Consider the following 21,134-nt stretch of genomic DNA (forward strand, 5'->3'; position numbering starts at 1 on the left):
GATTTGAGACCTGCAGGAAGAGATCTAGGGCCTTCAACAAGGGGGAAACAGGGGAAGAGGCTCCAAGGGGTCCCGGGCTGGGCATCACCATGGGAATCATCAGCCCAGAGGTGGTAAGAGCCATGAGAAAAAAGCAGGGTCACAGAAGGAAGTGAAGTGAAGATAGCACATATCCAGTGGATTCCAATGAGACTGTGACCTTGCATAGCTGAAACGGGGTTAGTTTGTAGGACTTGATCTTCCAGTGGAGGCACACAACTGCTGGAGTGCCCTACATGCTGCTCATGTTAACGTGGCCTAAGCTAGGAGCACAGATCAGAGGACAGGAATCATGCTGGGCACCTTGTCCAAGGGGCAGGCATCATCCTCTGGCAAAAGTCTACCTCACAGTGACTGGCACAGTCCCCCCAGGAAACTTTGAGGTCAGGGAAACAAATGACTTCTTCAATATCCTCTTCACACTGCTCTGGACCCTGAAAACTTAAACAGAACCCAGTTTTCCAAGCTTTTATTTCTTTGCATCACTGAAGATTCAGCCTCCTGGGCCTGGAAGCCATGTCTCTCTCCTTCTCTGACATCTGTCTCCATCTTTGGGACCTCAGCAGCCTGAAGTCTGGACAGTGACCTTTAGAAGCCGGGAAAGGAATGGAGACCAGCAACAGACTAAAGTGGCCAGAAGAGGTTCACCAGAACCCACCAGGAATGAAGAGGAGGAGCCACAGGTTCCACTAAAATGATCTTCCTTATGGCATGAGGAGGGCAAAAGGACAGCACTGATTATCTATCTGTGTGAGTGTACAGGTTCCAGAGGGAGAGGTGTGCCAAACATTGAAGCTCACACACAAAGCACAGAACATACAACTGTGCAGAGGGAGAAAAACTGAAGAAGAGAGACTGCATTTTGAGAGCAAATGATTTTGCATGATGGAATAATGAATGAGTTCTTTATTTACCTTCTCATTTTACTAATTATCAGCTAATGGAAAAAAAAAGCCATTCTTTTGGGTTGGGGGCAGGTACCGGGGATCAAATGCAGGTCCTTGCGCTTGAGAGGCAGGCAGTGGAACCACTGAGCTAAATCCCTGACTCCAAAACAAGCCATTTTTAAAAAAAAGGAATATCACATACATAGCAAAGCTCAAGAAAGGGGCAGGTCAGCACTTCCCCTGTTTGCCTGCCTGGGCCTCAGCGAGGACAGGAAGCTAACCTCAGACATGCCCGCCTGCCGACACACCGCCTTCTATGAAAATCATCCTCACGCCACCTGCCCAGTATCCTAAGCACACTGTCTGAGGCCGACAATCACAGCTTGTGCTCAAGTAGCAGCCGGACAGCTTGGCTTATGTCACCCTCTCTGTACTCGGGGCAACGCAGGCCAGTCTGGAAGAGGACCAGTGCAGGCAGGCCAGCCCTCTCTCTGGCTTAGTGCAGAGCTTGCCACTTGGACACACACCAAGGCTGTGCTCGAGCTGTGCCAAGTTCGTGGGCACAACCCCTTTACCTCTTTGGATTTCCGGTGCCAGTCCTTGGTGTCTCCGGCATCCACATCCTTTACCTCCTCCTCACTGGGGCCCACACGGCTGGTATAAGTGATGGTGCGCCAGTCTCGGGGGGAATTGGAGATGCTGGCTATTTTGGACTCCGTAGCGCTGTTCTCCTCAGTCAGGGACCTGGAAGACGGCCTGGCGAAGAGGCTTTTCTTCAGGGCCTTGACCCGCAGACTTTCACTGTTGCTACCACTGGCATCGGAGCAGCACCACTCCCCACTGGGCTCTAGCTTGGGAGTGTGGGTACTGTTGTGGGCATGGAATACCCTGGGGGAGGCGCTGTCATCAGACGGGGCCTCACTGGTCAAAGAGTTCAGATCCATGTGTGCATGCACCTGCTCTGGCTGCTGCATCTTCTGATCTAGTTTGTTCAGCTTGCCGAGGACCTGGGAGATCTCCTCTCGGACACCTGACAACGACTCGAGCTTCCTCTCGATCTCCCCGATCCTGAGCACAAGCTTGCACACACTGGTCTTCAGCTCCTCCTCTGAGCGGTGCAGATTTTCAGGCCGGCTGCCCTTGTCTGCCTTGCTTGTGGGGACCCCGCTGGTAATTCTGGTGAGGTTGTGTTCTGGGGAGCTGTCACAGTCTGACTTGTGGAGCTGAGACAGGGACCCAGTGCTGTTGTAGCAGGACGAGTGTATTACCCCGGTGGAGCCACTGACGCTCATGTCATCGAGAAATCGGAAGATGTCGCTGATGTCATCGCTGACAACCTCTGAGTCATCATCCGAGTGCTTCCCAGCGTGTCTGTCTCCATACTTGCTCTGAGCCGCTGCACACAGATCTTTGCATTTCTTGGGCTCCATTGTGTGCTGCTCTGTCTGGGTGCCCACACTGCTGGTGTCGGAGCTGACCTGTCGGCTGGCACAGCCAATGGTCTTGTTCTTGAACTTCTTCGCTGGTTCCAGCTTCTCCAGGTCAACAGGAGAGGAGAGCTCCTTGGATTTGAGCACATTTGGCTTGGCCACGTAGCCAACAGGTAGAATTTGCTGTGGATCCTTCGGCACCAAGTAAGCCGGGCGCCTGTCTGGGGTTGAGAAATTAGGGGTCTGGTTGCTGGGATTTGGGTAGTGTAGCTTCTCCTCGGAGGGATTTCTGTTGAAAAAGGACCGCTCGAAGTCCGGGACCTCCTCAGTGTTCAGGCTCCAGCTCTTGACTGGCCAGGGAGTCTGCTTGCTGGGCCTCCCCGGACAGTGCCTGGCATCCTGGGTCCCCATCACTGGAGTGGGTCCGAAGTAGGTAGAGGCCTGGAGATCATCCAAGCTCTCATGCTTCACTCGCCGCTTGTCTGGCACAGGAGAATACATGGGATTCAGGTACTGGCTGTGGTAGGGCATCTCAAAGCTGTGATTGAAGAAGGGGGGCTTCTGGGGCTCCTTGCGCCCCTGGGGCTCCCCATGCTCACCCTCGGCCTTGTTGCCTGGGCCAACAAAGCTGGGAGATACTGGCATGAGGTTGTGAAAGTCCTCTTTGAAGATGTTCCTTTTCTGCACACAGGTCTGGACCACAAAGGGCTCCTCAGGGGGCATGAAGGTCTCCTTGAGGCCCTGGCTGATGGGCAGGGGCTCCTGGTCCGACATGGACTCACTCTCCAGGTTCATGGGGAAGTACGTCCTCTGCATCTCGCAGGGCTGAGGGCTGGCCACTGAGTACGGGGCCAGGGCCTGCAGCCTGTCGAGGGAGGTGGCCCGGCTCTTCCCCTCCTTGCTGACACCCAGCAGAAAGTTGGGCTCAGAGGCAGGGACGAACTGTGGACAGTCCTTGCAGTCCCTTTTCCGGCACTTGGCAGACTGCCGGGTAGGGTAGCCATGGCTGAAGGGCTGCTCGTTCAATTCACAGGTCAAGGGCTCACACTCATCCACACTACAAACCTCTGTGTCTGACCTGCACGATTCAAAGGAGGCTCCCTTCTTGTGCACCTTGGGGCGGCCTGTGGGCAGCTTCTCCTTGGCAGCGCCCCCGTTCATCTGGATCAGGTTGAATATCGTCACGATATCTGCTGCCACCATGATCTTCTTTGACTGCTGGTTATTCACGGTGCATTTCATCTTGTCTTTGAATAATGTGGCTGGGAAGTTGGGATCGAGACAAGCCGTGTAGAAAAGCACGCTTCTCAGTTTAGTGAGCTGGGACAGGTCAAAGCGGGCACACAGGGATCTGCACAAGTCCTGGTAGGACACGGTATTTTGCTTGCTGTCCAACTCCTCCAAAATCTTCACCAGGAAGAGAGACGTCTCCTGATTCCCCTCCATGACTTAGGATTTGGAAAGTTGGCTGATGATGCTGAAACTTCAGGTCGGCTCTACAATGATGGTATCAAAAAGGAGGGAAGAAAAGAGGGTTATAAACACCAGTGGAGTTTTAAATATAGCTTGGTGCACTTAAACACATGGAAAAGCACTTTAGTGACTAAAAATGTATTAAAGACTTTAAAAACATAACACTCTATTTAATAATTTTTCCCCATAATCTACCTTAAAAAAACAATTGATGCATGAAGACATTCACTACAATAGGATATATAATGATGAAAAAATAAAATACTGCATTAGTCAATTAATAGAGAAAACAACAATAAAACAAGTAATGATAAGCCATGAAGCTCTACAAACATTAAAGTTACACTAATGTACACCCTTTTAATGAAATACTACTCATCACTAAAAAAGAGCCAACTACCAGAACACGCAGTGACACTGCGGAATCAAGAAGTAAGAGGAGCCCGAGTCCCTGGCCACATACCACGCTGAAACATGTGGCTCTATTTTATAGACTTCTGGAAGACAGGTCAGCAGCTGCCAAGAGCTGGACATGAAGGGAGAGACTGACCTACAAAGGGCACAGAGGAATTTTCCAGAACGATGGATCTGCTCTACATCTCGGTAGTGGTAGTAGTCACACAACTACGCATTTATCAAAACTAAGGGAACTATACACTACAGATAGTAAGATTTAAAAAATACAATATTACATGTTATTGGAAGCAACAATGAAATGTTAATAGTGTTTAAATTTAGATTTTAAAATATGGACCTTTTTCTGGATTAGGCATTTCTCTCCCCCAATATTTTATGGTATAAATTTTCAAATATAAAACAAGTTTGAAAAAATTTTATACTGAAAATCTATATACCCACATCTGGATCCTGTCATTAACATTTTACTATATGTCCTTGACCATATATCTATCCAGCTACCCATTATCAGTCCATTTTATTTGTACTTCCAAGTAAATTGGAGACATCTGTAAGTTTCCTCCTAAAGACTTTGTCATCCATATTATTTATCCAAGTTCAATAATTGCTTAGTTTTTATTTTTATATCAAGTTTGCATAAAATTATATTAAGTGTGCACTGCCTAAAGTCCCAACAAATATGTAACCAACACCTGTGAAAAGATCTACAAAACTCCCACTGTTCCAGAAGTTTCCTCATGCCCTTTTCTGCTCCAGGGCTCCACAACTTTGCTGTCCTCAGAAGATGTCTCAACATTCATTCCTGCTTTGCCTGGCTAGCGAATTACTGATCCCAGACCAAAAACCTACTCAAAAAAACAAAAACAAAAACCCAAGGCCCAGAGCCTCCTGAAGAGAGTGGCAGAAACACAAACACTATGATAAATATGAGTCATTTTTTTATCCCAAGTGAAGTCAACGGTCTGTGAGTGGACACAGGTGCATGGACACAGCTGTGACACATGTGCATTAACACAGGTGTGGCCCAGGTGCATGGACACAGGTACAGACACAGATGCACAGACGCATGTGTTACACAGGTGGAGCACAGACACAGGTGTGGTACAGGTACACATGGTGGTGGCCAGTCATCAGTGACCCTCCACACAGATTTGCTGACCCTCAGAGCGGAAATGGAGCAAAGAGTGATACACCAGAAAACAGGCTTTTAGGCAGTGTCTCAGACCCAGTGTGGAACATGCAGCCACTGGCCAGCTGCCTCATCTGACCACACAAATACCACTGCAGCTGCAGTTTACAGATGAGGAAACTGTGGAACAGAGAGGGGAGTAACTAAATAACCCAGAGAAGGCAGCAGTTGCCCAGATCCAACCCTGGATTAGGGGCCCAAGGTATTGTGACACCGCTGAAGAGACATCAGGCTCACTGCCTGACAGAGGAGAAAAAGCATCCTTTGCCAAGTGATGGAGGTACCACAGAGACAGCGTGGTCTGACCTCTGGGAGCTCAACTTTGAAAGGTAGTCTATTTGAAGAGCAAGACACCCCCACCTAAGGCATGATGTTGGCCTATTTCACATTTTCAACTTCCTTACAGACTTCAATTCCCACTGTTGAAAACTCCAATCTCAACCACGGGCTTTTAGGGACCTCCATTAGGCCCATGAGTTCCTGCTCTGTCTGATTACACACTGCTTCAGAGGGAAATAGACACAAGGCCACGGGACTCATTACTCAGTCCTTGTTAAAGTTCAGGAACTGATCCCATGTGGAAGATCTGAGGGCCATAGGCTGAAATTACCTGCTCAATACTCAGAACATCCCCTCACCTGCTCAGCCCAGCCTGGCTCCCTATCATCTCTGGCTTCTACCTCTGCACCTGCTTGCCTCCCCTGAAGTTCTGTGGACTCAGCCTTACAAAACAAAAGGGATTCAGTTCCTGAAATCATAGGCACTTGGCCCTAGGAAGCTTTTCATGAGCACTGGGTATGTGACACTGTGCTAGGAACAGCTGGAAAGGGCAAGTGCACTGCCCTCATTCAGCTTACAATCTCAGGAAAGAAGGCAGTCTTTAGGGTCAGGGCTGGGTGGGACCACAGTGAACAATTGCCTAAGCCCCTCATTTTATGGATGAGGAAACTGAGGTTCAGAGGATGACAAGACTTTTCAAAGGTACATGGGGAGGTAGTGGCAGAACTGGCTCAGCAGCCGGGGCACCTGACAGGTATCCAAAGGTCTACAAGTATCCAAAGTGCCTGGGATGATAGGTGGCAGGGGAGCCTAAACGAGGACTGGACCTGGGTGAGAGTGAGCTGGAGTCTAGCCACAGGCCTAAGAAGCAGCCAGCTTTGCAGAAGCCTCAAAGACTGAAGGGGAAGTGGGTGTTTGAGGGTCTAGGGGAAGGGGACAAAGTGGTTATCTGGGCAGAGGGTGGGGGGCCTGAAGGTGCAGAGTAATACAAGTGTGTCTCTGGTCAGGATGGGAGAAGGAGGAGAGCTGGACAAGCAAGTGGGACTTGGACAGGAGATTTGCTATGTTTTGAACGGTCCCCTCCAAAATTCAGAAGTTGCCAATTGATGGCATTGGGAGGTAGGGCTGTTAAGAGGCCATTAGGCCGTGAAGGTGCCTCCTTCACGTGTGAGATTAGAAAAGAGGTTCCATGCAGCCATTCCTCACAGCTCTTCCCCTTCTGCTATGTGAGAGTGCAAAAGAAGCCCTTACCTGATACCAGAGACTGGTGCCTTGACCTTGGACTTCCTAGCTTCTGCAACTGTGTGCAATAAATCTGATTTCTATAGATGAGCCAGTAATAGGTATTCTACTATAGCAATGCCACAACTAAGACAGGCAGAACACTAGACTCTGAGAGGGGGCACAGCTGGATGCATGCTGGAGGGGCAGGCCTGGGTGAAAAGGAGCAGGAACCACATGTCTGATGGTCTTCCTCCTGTGGCACCTGCTCATGCCTCACCCCACACTTTAGTATGAGACTGCTGCCATGGTCCAGTTCTTAGGCTCACACAGATGTCCACGCATGCACAGCTGGATGTTTTTTAAACTGTTCACGTGATGCCATCTGATGTTAATCAAAACAGTAGAACAAGAAAAATGATTTAGGGGTGTAATTTGTAGGATTGCTTTTTGAATCTTTGGACAAAAGATAAGCTCTCTGATTTTCATTTCTACTAATCCCTTTAAAGGATTAATCTTTCCTTTTGCCACTGACAACCCAGGAAGTCAGATGACAATGAATGCTATAAATTTTTAACTGGATTAGCAAAACTCAGTTATAGTCTTATTAAAGCTTTCTCATTGGCCATAATGCATTGATCTTTCAAAAACCAAAACAAAGTACAGAGATGTAATGTGGCCACAGTGTCCTTACTTCACGCCCATGAAAAGCATGAGAATTTGTCTCCATCATTTGTGTAATTCCTGGCTTGGTATTGACCTGTTTATGGCCTCCAATTGTGTTTTGTTTTATTATGTTTTCCAGCATTGAGGCTGCTACTGTGATTTAATGAAACTATGGATTCAGTGAAACTGTAAAAGGAAGGAATCAATCTAGAAATCTAAAATGTATGATCAGGAATGTCTACCTTCTTTGTGTTTAATACAACTGCAACTAAAGGGAGACTCTCTCTCCTAAAGTTAGCTTCTAATTCACAAAAACACCAGAGAGGGTGTCAAGGAGATGAAGTGAGGGTCCACACTGTTGTTTGCCAAGTGTTTCCTGCAGAGCTCAGCCCCAGTGCAAAGTCTTTGACAAAGAAGCCAAGAAATTATAAAGCAATTTCCAGATATGGCAAGAAGGTACCCTTAGAAAATGGAACCAAATTCCCTTATGAACACCTAGAGATACTGGACAAAATATAGTCTTTTTTTTTCCTTAAGGTGCATAGGTGAGTTTGCAGGAGAGCAAGATAAACACCCAGATGCCAGAGGCAGGGCTAAGCCTGGAGGTAACAAATGTCAGGAGGACGGTAGGTTCTGTGGCTGTCTTAGAGGTGGGGAGACTTCAGAGGTGAAGATGGATGCACTGACCCCAATTAAATCTGGGGCACTTGAAGGACTGCCCCTAGTACTGAGTTAAACATGAAATAGAAAAAGAATCTAGGATTCTGGTCAGCTTCTACCTGTGCTCTGCATTCAAAAAGTCCAAGGTTACCCTTTAGAAATGCAAAATAATGACTAAGTCTTAAAGACTTTATGTACCAAATTTATGTTGCCAAAGATATAGGAGCTCTTGAGCTCAGAGAGAGAATAATGTAAGAGTTGCCTCCATTTTGATAATGGTAGTCAAAACAAGGAGAAGAAAAATTCAGAGAAGACAAACCACGCTGAAGTTTAATTATATTTGTAAAAATCACATTGCTCCACAATAAGTAAAAGCCAACAGACACAAGGTAAGCAGCAGGATTAAATATTCAAAATCTTCTCAAAAGGAAACCATAATTCAAAAAATTGTAAATATTGATAAAAGGGTAAAATTAAAAAAATAAGGAATCTGCACTGACACCAAAAAAATAACAGATTTGGAAAAGAGCTAAACAGCATGTTAGGAAAGAAAAATCATTGAAGTAAAAAATAGAATGGATTTGGTAATATTTTATAATTAAGGCAAAATTGGTGAAATTAAAGATTTAAGGGAATTTAGTAGAACATAGTACTAAAGAGATACAAAGATAAAAATAGGAAATCAGTATAGAGACAGAAACCTAGATAGAGTAGTGTCAACAAATGTGTAACAGGAGATCTAGGATGGAGAAAAGAGAATACCAGAAAGGTGATCATCAAAGTAACAGCACTGAGGAATGTTCCAGAATTTAAAACATGAGCCTTCAAATTCAATGAGGTGCATAAGTACCAAATAAGACATAAAAAGAGGTATTCTGCATCAGATACCTGAACACATCAGATTGAAACTGAATGATACCAGAGACACAAAGAAAAACTCATCTAAAAAAGTGAATTCTAAAAATACATTTTTCAAGAATAAAAATAAAAAGTAAACATGAGTAAAATATTTAAAGTGCTATAGAACCCTAACATAGTCTAACGAGAGAGGGAGTGATGAAAGCTAAAATTTTTTATGAATTACTCTTTATTATCTGAAGATGGAAAAGTATATTAAATACATTTATATAAGATAAAATTATGTTAGGAAAAAATTATGAGTAATCATTAAAAGGACAAAAAATGTAGAATTCAATGTAGGACTTCTAAATCACTTTAGAGAAAATTAGTAAATAAGTGAAACCCAGCCAATTAAGAGAATATAGGAAAAAGGGAAATAAAGTAGCAACAACAAAGTAGGAGTAATAAAAATCAATAAGGTGACAGAAACATTTCCAAAAATATCATATCACAATAAATGTAAATAGTATAAACTTATTAGTTAAAATACAATGACTCTCATGCTACATTTTTAAAAATTAAAATAAACTATCGCCAAATGCTATGAACAAGATATACCTAAAAATACTATCACAGAAACATTAAATGTGTATAACTGAAATAAAACATATCAGTCAAAAACAAATCAGAATGCAGTTAGTATTCATTGCAGCAGAATGGACTGTGGTTAAAGATTATAGCCAGGTTCAGATTCCAGCTCTTCCATGCCTTCTATACATCACTAGATCAGTTTAATTAATTTTTCTGTGCCTCAGTTTGCTTTGTAAAATGGGGATGATAATACCATTTATCTCATATAACTGAGTTCTTTTATGTAACTATGCCTGGCATACAGTAAATACTGTCTTACGTATGAGTTATAACTACTATTATTGTATTTAAAAATACTTTAAATAAAAGCAAGTAATAGAACAGATAATTACTACAAAAATGGTAAAAGGAACAATTCACTTTGAAATAAAATAATTCTGCATCTGTGAAGACCCAGTAATATATCTTTTTTCTTTCCAGTACTGGGAATCAAACTCAGGACCTTGCACTTGCCAAGCAGGTGCAGTGCCAATGAGCTAAATCCCCAACCCCCAGTAATATATCTTTCAAAGTAAATGAAGCAAAAACTGACAAGTTTAGAAGGAGCATATCAAACTCATGATCATATTAGAGATTTTTAAAACACCTCTCTCAAAAAATGGTGGCTCAAAGAAAAAATGGTACACTTGTAGTAAAATATTAGAACAATACTAATGACAATCTTTATTGATCACACACAGAGAAACCTGGATCCAACAATAAAAGAGCTAAATTATTCTTTAAAAGCAAAATATTTCACAGTAAAATTCTAAAGAACTGATATTATTTCTTTCAAAGTAAAACTTGGCCATACAATATGACACACACACACACACACACACACACACACACACACACAAACACACACACACACACAAAAAAAAATGTTTAAAAAATACCAAAGAATTTACATCCTGTAGAGAAGTTTTTTAAGAAAGCAATAAAATGCCCCAAATATCTCCTTAAACATATGAAAATTTAAGCACATAAGTATAAACTATACCTAGGTCCAAAAAATCACAGTAAAATTAGAATGTAATTAAATGTAATGAGAATATATGAGGTACAGCTAAACTGTTTCCAGTGGAAGACTGAGACTGATGCATAATAGTATTGGGGAAAAAGTTTGAAAATCAGAGAGCTAAGCACTCCACTCTAGAATGAGGAAAAATTCAGCATAGTAAATATAAACAAAATATGTATCATAAGATAAAGCAGTGAGGTCGGAGATAAAGAAATATTACCATCAACCAACCTAAACTAATTTCTTTGAAATGATAAATGGAATTGGAAAACCACTGGAAGAATGATGAGAAGAAAAGATGCAAATAGACTACAACAATGACAGGAAACAGGTCACGTTTGAGGATAACTTACTACATCTCAGGTAGGATTGTATGTAGTTTATAAACATTACGTCATTTAATCTTCAAACAAACATAAACCTGGAACTAAAAAGATTGTCATTTTACGGCTCAGTTCACTCCAGCATAGAGCAGGTAAGTAACTTGCCCATGGTCACAGAGCTAGTCCACAGGTGAGTAGGACCTGAATGACACAGACTAAGCTCAAAACTCACCTGTGTAAGGGTGCAGCCCTTCACAGAATTACACACAGAGATGAAGCCACAGAGTCAGTAGGTAGCTTTCTGAAAGTCTGATAACACCAAGTAGTGGTGAAGATACAAGCCAATTCTTTCATAACCTTTGAGGTGTTTGAAGAACCACTTTGGAGAGCAATTTTGCAATATAGATGAGATCAAGGTAAGCAGAGGTCATGGTCCTCCAAATTCACTTTTGGTATTTATCCCACCTCAGTTACATTTCTCATCACTGAGACAAAATACCCAACACTCCCAAGTTAAGAGAGGAAAGGTTTATTTAGCTCACAGTTTGCAAGGATTTTAGCCCATAATTAGCTGGCTCCAAGGCTGAGTAGCATGGCAGCAGGGCATCACAGAGGAGCAATAGTTCATAGTGGGCAGAAGGTAGCAAAGCAGCAAGAGAAGACCTCAACTGTTGCTATCACTTATGTCTTATCTAAGTTACTTAGGGCAGGTAGCACTCACACCCTTAATCCTAGTGTCCTTGATCCTAGCATTGTACCATGAGTCAATTCCAGCACCACACAATCTGTATCCACTCACCTGTGAAAAAAAAACTCATCTATGACCATATGAGGCTTTGGGGGACATCTAGACACAAGCCATAATACCCCAATAAACACAGAGACCGCAACAAGGTGAAACTTTTATAAAAATGAATACACCAGAGGAATGCATAAACTCAGGTTATTCACATAATTAATATGATACAGCACTAATACAAATTAACTTATCTACAATACATTAAAGGGTGAACCCCAAAAATCTAAGAATGTATAGAAAGTTGGAAATGAATCTCCCATATCATAGTTGCAACTTGAAAAAATAGTATATACATTTAAAAGAAAGTACAGAAGTATACACAAAATTGAAATATACCAGGTTTGGGAGAGTGAATTCCAGGAGGTGGGGAGGGAAGAGGTGTGTGAGGCCTGAAATCAAGGTTCACTATTAAGGAGCGGACTTGACGGAGGCCTTGACTGTGTAACCACAGGTCCCACTCTGCTGCAGATAAGTGCTTTAGAGAAACACTCCCACTGAGGGGCCGGGCCCAGGTCCTATTTTATCCTGAGTACAAATTGGGTTCCCTGCCTATCCACATAACATGGACACAAGCTCATCACATCCTCCTGCAGAAACCAGGGTCCCCACCTATCTGATGGGCGAGGCCTGCCTCTCACCACCCTATTCACTCCCTCTGCTCCTAAGCCCAGCGGTGTGGCCTGCAGGACTCAGGCAAGAGATCAACACATCACAGACAAACTCAGTCCCACTCTGGGTGTCCTGGGCTCAGTGGTCCCTGTCAGGCAGACCCCGAAAGCAGAGAAAGAGCAGATGACCACCACCGAACAAGTGGCAGGTGGTACTTGAACCATAACACTGTCTTTTCTTTAAAAAAAAAAATCCTACTGAAACGAAAATAAGAAAATGTTAACACTCATTTAATCTGTTGTCTGTTAGATTGTTTTCTGTAGTTAAATTTTTGAAAATTTTAAAGCTAGAAAAACAATTTGCCACCCATTTGACAGAGACCTGTCAAAAATGGGTCAACAGAAGACATGCATAAGCAAGACTCCCAGAGGTAGCAGCTGCTAAGTGAACTGACAACACATTTCTTCTATTGTTTAAGGAGGAAGCTTCTTTTTTATGGGGAGAGGCTCTGCATGTTAGAGGGTTTACTATATAATTATTTACTTTAAATTTTGCCTTTAGAGTTTAAGAACTACTCAGAATGGCAACCCATTTGCCGAACCAAATGCTAAAACTTATTACTGAGCCTCTATAAGTTGACAGTGGGGTCAACAGGATAGAAGGACAAGAAGCCAACACAGACACAGATCATATCCAACATGTGTGAAGGATGCATTTCGAGTCAAGGAGGACAATGTTTACTCACTACAGAACTGTGTCAACTGGCTTATTGCTTAAGTGTCACTGGAATAGTCAGTGGACCAACTAATAAAATATTAATTTTGCCCCTTCTATTTTCCATATTCAAAAGCTGAAATAAAAACAAATGTGAGTCAAGATTTGGATAATCTGAGGTTTTGAAAGGAGTTCTCACACAGGATGCCCAAAGTTGACATCATTAGGAGGTTCACTTATTTGGCTAAATCAAAACAACTCACTTATCATGCCATAAACATAATGAAACTTAGATAGAAGCTGGCTAACATACATACCTATTGTTATTTATAACCAACATGTAGTATATTGGTTTCGGTATTTAGAATCAGTATATTGCTACTGGCCAAGAAGCAGGCTCCTACCACTTTCGGGGGAATGAGGAAAAACAGGCATTTCTGTTTGAATTGTTGAAAAAGTATAAATTTGTAAGGCTGTTATAAGAAATAATCTGTAATAAGACTCAAAAATATACTTATCCTTTAACTGAAGGGAATCCACACTTCTATTTATCTAAAAGAAATAACCAGCTATGCATAAGGTGCTCCAAACACATTCTGATCAAAATTGCTTAAAAGGAGAAAAAAAAATCAGCAATAACCTCCATATCCAAAAATGGGCTATATAAAATTGCAGCACACTGACATAATAGATTGCTATGCATCCTTTGATAAATTATATTGTCCAAATACATGTATTGGCATATTTAATTTTTAATGATATATTCTTAAGTGGAAAGTATGCTACTGAGTGGTAGAACATAATATATGAAATTTTACATATCTCCTCCCTCTAGGAAAATGTTAGTAATTGTGTTTCTTTTTCTCTTTCTGTTTCAGATCTGTATTGCTTAAATGTTCTAACAAAATTGAAGAGGGAGGGATTTGCACACAAATCTTGGCAATGGGAACTTGGGGAAATAAATCATCATCTCTGATCTTTGGTTCTCTTATCTATGAAAGGAAGCTACCAACCCCTCCTCCTGGGTTATTAACAGGGTGAAATAAGACACATGTTTATTCACTCATTTTGTGAGCATTTTGCAAGCCTGAGTCAGGCACTGTTTAAGCTAGGGGAGATACAGCAGAGTATAAGGAAGATAAGCAACAACAACAACAAAAACACCACTCTACCCTCACCAGCTCATATTCTAGTGAAAAAGACAGATAATAAGCAAATTTTTAAATCAAACATATAGTTGATCACACAGTGGAAAATGCTATGGAGAAAAGAAGGTATTTAGAAAGTTTGGGGGAGGGAGTTAGTTTTAAATCAGATGGCCACAGAAAGTCTGAGGGAGAGACTGCAGCTGAACGAATTTCCCAAAGAGAAAGCACAGCAAACCATGTGCCCAGCAGGGCAAGGAAAGAAGGAAGGGGAGGCAAAGGCCCCAGACAGGGGACCTGAAGTGCCAAGGTCAGAGGTGGACATGTGACCCTGGCTGGCCAGGAGAGTGCTTTACAAATCCAATGTGCAAAAGAAATGGTATTTATCAGCGTTATTACTGACGTAATGTCTAGCTCCAAATGCTTATTTTCTTTCTCAAAATGTTCAGAGCAGCTTCCTAATGCTCAGGCTCTGCTCCTATTACATTTTACAGTGAAATTCAAAAAGACACTGAGGTAACCCACCCTACAGTCTGTCTCTCTCCTGACCTCTCATCTGGACTGGATGACGGAATTCAAGATGGAGAGGTACACACAGTGGAGAACTGCAGGCTCCTTTCTCCCTGCACAAGGAATTTCCCACTCCTCTGTGCAGGTAGCCTCAGTGGTACATGTAGCCATTCCCCTGTGTTCTGCTTTAATTCATCTTAACTGTGACCACGTGTGAGATAAATTTAAACTCATATTCCGATCCTTTATATGACTTCCTTGGAACTTAGTATAGCCATGTGGTTTCTGTGCTTTGGGGACCACACTGAACTTTTCTTTCTGTGTTTCCCAAACTGTGGTCCGTGGAACCTTTGGGATCCAAGAGTTCATTTTGAGAAGGGTGGAGTTTTAGGATTCATGGAACAATGACTAAAGGGAAAGTCTGATTCGGTCTCTGTCACTGTCCCCAGAGGGAGCAAGACAAAGCTGTGCCTCTGAGGCTGCAAAGCTCTGCTGTCTGCCTACCCTAAGTAGCAAATCCTGATAATCTTAGAGGTTGTCCTGTACTCATTTCCTAAAGACCATGAATGTCGTGGTCTCAAGCACTACAGACTTAACCATCTTATAGTTTTGGAGGTGAGGGCTCGTATAGTTTTGCTCCTTCCAGAGCCTCTGGAGAGAATGGGTTCCCTTATATCTCCCAGCTCCCAGAGACCGCCCACACCGCTCAGCCCTTGGCCCCTTCCTCCATCTTCAAAGCCAGCGATCACATCATCCTGACCTCCACTCTGATAGCCACATCTCCTTCTCTAACTCTGCTGCTTCCACTTCCCCAGGTATAAGCTCTTGCAATTACATTGGGTCCATTCAGATAACCCAGCACACGTCCAATCCCTCGAAAATCTCATCTTTGAAATCTTTCTCATTGTGCAAGGTAACACAGTCATAGGTTCTGGGGATTAGGACCTGCCCTTCTTTGGGGAGCCCTTATTCTGGCTCATACAGGGCTCACTGATAGAGGGCCAGAGTCCCAACCACCTGTGCACTCAGGGAAGGCAGGAAAACGTGTGTCCTCCCTGGCTTCTCCTGTTTGAGGCAGTACAGCCAGGTGGAAGGCAAGCACCCTGCCCCCCTGTAATGAAATCAGCCCCATGGGTTAGAACATCTATCAAGTGGCAGCAAAGGATAATGGCAATTGGTGATCTCAATAAGGACTATCATGGCAGTCGGCCTGAAATATGTCCCACAGTCCCTAGAACCTCAAAGAGAAGAAGACCTGATGGCCACACGGTCGTCTCCTTCTCACCACGCTCAGTGCTCACAGCTCACAGCTCTCAGTGCCTGCCTAGGCTTGATGGCTCCTGAGACAGGGAATAGTCACTGTTTCCCAAGGCGGCATTCTCTAAGAAGTTGCCCCTTCACCCACTGGTCCTAGTCCCCGCTGTGGGGATATGCAGAAGTTGAGTCCTTTTAAAGGGCAAATCTTCAAGGACTGCAGGTTGACTCTTCCATTCCAGTCCCTTCAGCCTTTCCCAGCAGGGCCAGGCTGCCAGAGAGGGGAATGTGAGGTGTAGCATCTGACTTAGAAACCTGCTCAAACTCAGATCTTCCCCTTCCCCGGGAACCTTGAAACAGTGCTTGTAAAATATGAGGATAAAAGAGTTTTCAGGCTGCCCCTGTTCTGAGACTAACTCATTTGTCTGAAGTCCAGAAATCTGCACTTAGGAAGACAACTGAAAGATGTGGGTATGGGCCATGCACCCACAGCCCTGGGGGAGTCTATACAACACACATCTCAGAGGGGCTGAGCACAGGTTCTTCTGGGATGTGGAATCAGCCCAAGAGCTGCCAGGGAGTGTCCTGGCGCTGAAGTACATGAGGCCCAGGGATCTTTCCTCCTCTACCCTTCAGCAGAGGGTCTTTGCTGCCCACACTGTGCCATGGACTCAGCTAAAGTCAAGGGAGTCCAAGTCACTGAATGTCTTCCTCCATGTCAGGCTCAGGGACTGGCCACCCACCCCTGCAGACAGCTTTGGAATCTTCAGAGGCCTTGCTCACCATCCATTTCCCTTGGCTGCCAAGGGAAACTGGCACTGCCCAACCCATACAGGTGCTGGGCTCCTCATAGAAGGGAGTGATGATGCCAGGCTTCCCTGTACTGAGGAATAGCAGTGCAGAGGAGCAGACGGTCTGCACATTGCACTGTGGGCCCTGAGGCCAGGGGAAACAGGAGTAGATGGATGGCCAACTACCCACAGCATTCACTACCTACCTACACCACTACTGCCTACCTACACCACCACTTACACTACTAACTATCCATACCATGGTCCACCCACCGAAACCACTCACCCTAAACACAACTACCTGCTCACACCACTAAGCAGCCCATACCATTACTGCCTACCCACACAACTGACAGTGCATGCCACCAACAACCTACCCATACCACTCACCATCTCCACACTACTATTTTACCTCCCCACACCACTGACAACCTGAGAAACTACCCACACAACTGACAACCCTCCTGTACCACTCAGTACTTATACACACCACTCACTACCTACCCTACACCACTACAACATACCCACACTTCTGGCAGTCTACCCACACTGCACAGTCCTTACTGATACCACGGACAAACCAACCCACACAAACAACTACCTGCACACACCACAAACTACCCACAACCAGACCACTCACTCCCTACCCACATGCCACTCACCAGGACTTTCCCTCTGCTCAGTTCTGATGCCTTGGACTGCCTGGTTTCCAGTTCCTCGATCCTGGCTTACCCATGCTTCATATTTTTATGTTGGCCTGGTGCTCTGAAACCCCTCAGTTCATGTTTATTTTCCTTTTATTAAGCCACCTCAAGTAAGCACATAACATGCATTTTTAGTATCCTGCTTAAATCTTTTGTTTCCGGAAAGCCCAGTGTTACCTACAGGCCCAAACTGGTCATCACACCTTCTTGGCCACTGGAGGTCCAGCCATATACAAAGCAAAGGGTGGGTAGAAAGGGCACAGCTTTCACACTGGGTGGTCCCACAGGTCAGGTCTGGGACCTCTGGCAGAATGAGATTACAGGAAATGCTAACAGTCCCAGAAACTCCTGCAGCTATCGTGTTTGGCATTTAATGCTGGATGCACAGCGTTGTGTGACATGTGTCCACTCTGAAGGGATAAGAAGAATCTGTCAGCATGCCACAGCTGCATATGACACTGTCTGGTCAATTCACTCTGCTGAAGGCCCTAGCTTTAGTTCCAGGCTCATAACACAGGGTCTCCTTTTTGTCTGATTTCATGGACATTTCTCCCTGATCTGTGCACATGTTTATCAGATTCCTCTTCTCACTAAATTCCTACAATAGCATTTTATAGCTTACCCATCAGGCTGTGGGTTATCTTGTGTCTTCTCTCCAACCAGTCACAATGACAAGCACCTGCCTCATTGTGGTGTTCACAAACTGTCCTTGACCTCCACGAAGTCCTGTCTCAGCAACCACAGGCCTTCCCAGACATTTCTGCTACCCATGTGGGGATCAGCCTCAGCTCTGTACACGCTGAGATACACTGCAAAAACAATTTCCAGACTATGGCAGCTTCAAGCCCAATGGCTTCTTCTAATGGCTCCAGGTCCAAGTGGACCATCCTGAAGCTCCTCTGATGTCTGCTGAGGAAGAAGTCCCCCAGAACCGACCCCGGGAACATGGTCAGGCGCCTGCAGACTCTTACACCTTCTCTGACCTGAAGAGCCGTGTGGCCATGCCTGACTGCAAAGAGCAGGGAAAAGCAGCCCTACTGTGTGCCAGAAGAAGGAGCCAAAATCTTTGTGTAGAGTTGGTAAATACTGCACATGTATAATCTACTCTCTTTGAAGCAGTCTTTCCCAGGGTTAATTTACAATATTTATAATTTTTTCTTGGGCCAATAGCACTGGCATAAATGAAGCCAAATCCCCACACTGCTACCACCCATGACATAATGGATCCAGCCACCAGTCCTATTCAGCCAAGATACTCTCACTCCCTTTTCATTCCTGGCCCATCCAGCATGCACTTACTAAGCACCTACTCACACGAGGTGCTCTAGTTGACTCAGTGGGTCCTGGAGCTGCCATTGCAGGGACCAGTGCTGGTGAAAGCTCCATGACACATCATAACACAGAAGCAACTGCAACCTTTCATAGGAAGCACTCAAAAAGGGACCATGACAAATTCGAGAGAGAGGGCTTGCAGTGATTCTCACACTGTATGCTGTACGCTCAGGGGGGCTTCAGATAGCACAGGAGGTGTGAAAAGGCTGCCATAACCCCCCTTAGCCCCACATCCTTAACTCACATGAGTTAATTTAAAGAGACTTAATTTAAAGGGTTTTGATCTTCTAAAAGACAGAAAAGGGAAATGGAGGATTTGATAATCAAGTCTGATGCTCTCTCATGTTATATATGCAGAAATAGACACACAAGAAAGTTAAGTAACTTAGCAAGGTCACATAGTGAGTGAGAACCTCGCCTGAGACAGAAGCCACCTGCTTCTTCTGCCTTAAACTCAGGATCCCTCTTTCCTTTCCTCCTAAATTTACACCGATTAGGCAGAGCAAGCTCCCAAAACAAACATCTGAATGTCAGTGGGCAGAGCTCATCAGCAGGCATTAGCAAGCTGTCCACAGAGGGAACCGGAGCTTTTCTCAGCTGGCTGGGGATGCACAATGACTGTGGCTGGAGCAGCCCGGCCTCCCCTCCCTCTCCTGTCTGTGGATGGATCCTGCTCTGCAGCACAGCCATCCTGGCAAGCTGCCTTCCGCTTCACATCCATCACTGGGGCTCCTGCTTGAGAAACCCCCAGCTCAGGTCTCTGTGCCGGGGACAGTGGAAGAGAGAGGACCTCCCAGGAGCTATGCGTTTCAGGCCAAATATCAGAGAGGTAATAAACACAGCAGCTTTCCGGGGCTGGAAAGACACACCAATTTTGCCTGTAGCATTGGCCAGAGGGAAGAAAAGACATTATATATCTAAAATTCAAAAGGAACGTAATACCCACAAAGAAGCCTTTGTCTCTCTTCCGAGTATTAAGTGCTATACAACACTGCCTCGCTAAACTCATCAGAAATGCAAATAAACTGTTTGATCTATTCTTTTGCCCAGCAACTGACATTTATTTTCACACAATCCCAGACCTATACAAGTCTCTCAGACATACACAATAAAAATCAGACTTTATTTACCAGACATTTGAAGCTTTCCCTCCAGGCTCCGGTGAGCTCTGAATGTGCTCTTTCTGCAGACTCGCCACTCTCAGACACTCTACCCTCGGATATACAAGAAGCAAGCCCATTCGAGAGGGTTGTACAACTCCAGCACCCTACTCGCTTTACCCACTTCTCTGGTTTCCACAATCCCTAAAAATTGTTTACAGACTTTCAATGAGCTGCTGGCCAGGAGCTCATCGGGGACCGCGCGGCCGCAGCAGGGCTGGCAGCTCCAGGAGGGGAAGGCTGTGGGGACGCCGTAACCACACAAACGGGAAGGGTGGGCCGTGCACCTACTGATGGAAGACTGGGTGCACAACGGGGTACATACGGGGCCACAACTCCTCCCGGAAACTCTTCATGTCATGCATTAAACCGCGCCAGAACCCAGCAACTCAATCCCGATCACAGCCACAGGGCAGCCGCAGGGCCCCACCGACTCCAGTCGAATCGCCGCAAGCACAGGAGAAATAGGAGCAAAGTCTATTTCCTGTCTCGCAGACTGGATTTCTGCCCTCCCCTGGGGACTTTGCCAAAAGCTACTTAATCCACACTGAAAAGAGCACCTTTCCTACTGTGCAGATAATCAGTTTAACACGGTCTCCCGGCAGAACGACACTGGGTTGAGTTCGATTAGAGTTGGGCAAGCTGCGGGAACGCCGCGGAGCCTCCAGAGCCCCTGCCGCGCACACTGGGTCACTCTGGTGGCTCTGGAGCTCCAGGAGCACCGAAGGCGGCGGGAACGAGCACGCGAGCCGGGGCAGCCCCGGCGAGGCCTGGGTCCCAGAGCCCGCGGGCAAAGTTGGAACCCTTTTCTTCCCGAAACACCGCTCCCGTCCCAGTCCACCGCCGGCCCGCGCGAGGGGAGCCGGCTCAGCGAGCCGCTGAGATTTGTCCGGCTCTGCGCCTCACTTTGCGCCTCGGAAGCCGATTCCAACCTGGGAAACTTGCCCCACACCGCGATGCTTCTTTGCCCCGGCACGCGCACCGCACTCCGTTCCCACCTCTGCCCAGCGCCTGCGGACAGGACCCAGCGCCGCGCCC

At 45.2% G+C, this 21,134-nt stretch overlaps 1 protein-coding gene across 8 annotated transcripts in view; it reads right to left on the bottom strand.

Moving 5' to 3' along the window:
• Positions 1-21,134, bottom strand: part of Minar1 (membrane integral NOTCH2 associated receptor 1) — a 46,345-nt gene that overhangs the window by 7,810 nt on the left and 17,401 nt on the right. For 4 of the 8 annotated variants that reach the window (XR_004516203.1, XM_033761142.1, XM_033761139.1 and 1 more), the window contains one exon: positions 1,502-3,852. Coding sequence is in view for 7 of the 8 variants with exons in the window: in XM_033761142.1 (XP_033617033.1) it covers positions 1,502-3,802 (2,301 nt within the window). In the remaining variant the exon portion in view is untranslated. The other 4 variants (XM_033761141.1, XM_010621237.1, XM_010621236.2 and 1 more) reach the window with 4 other exon arrangements.

This window comes from Fukomys damarensis, unplaced genomic scaffold (genome assembly GCF_012274545.1).
Source record: "Fukomys damarensis isolate Sample0158 unplaced genomic scaffold, DMR_v1.0_HiC HiC_scaffold_7, whole genome shotgun sequence".
In the NCBI taxonomy this organism is placed as follows: Eukaryota; Metazoa; Chordata; class Mammalia; order Rodentia; family Bathyergidae; genus Fukomys; species Fukomys damarensis.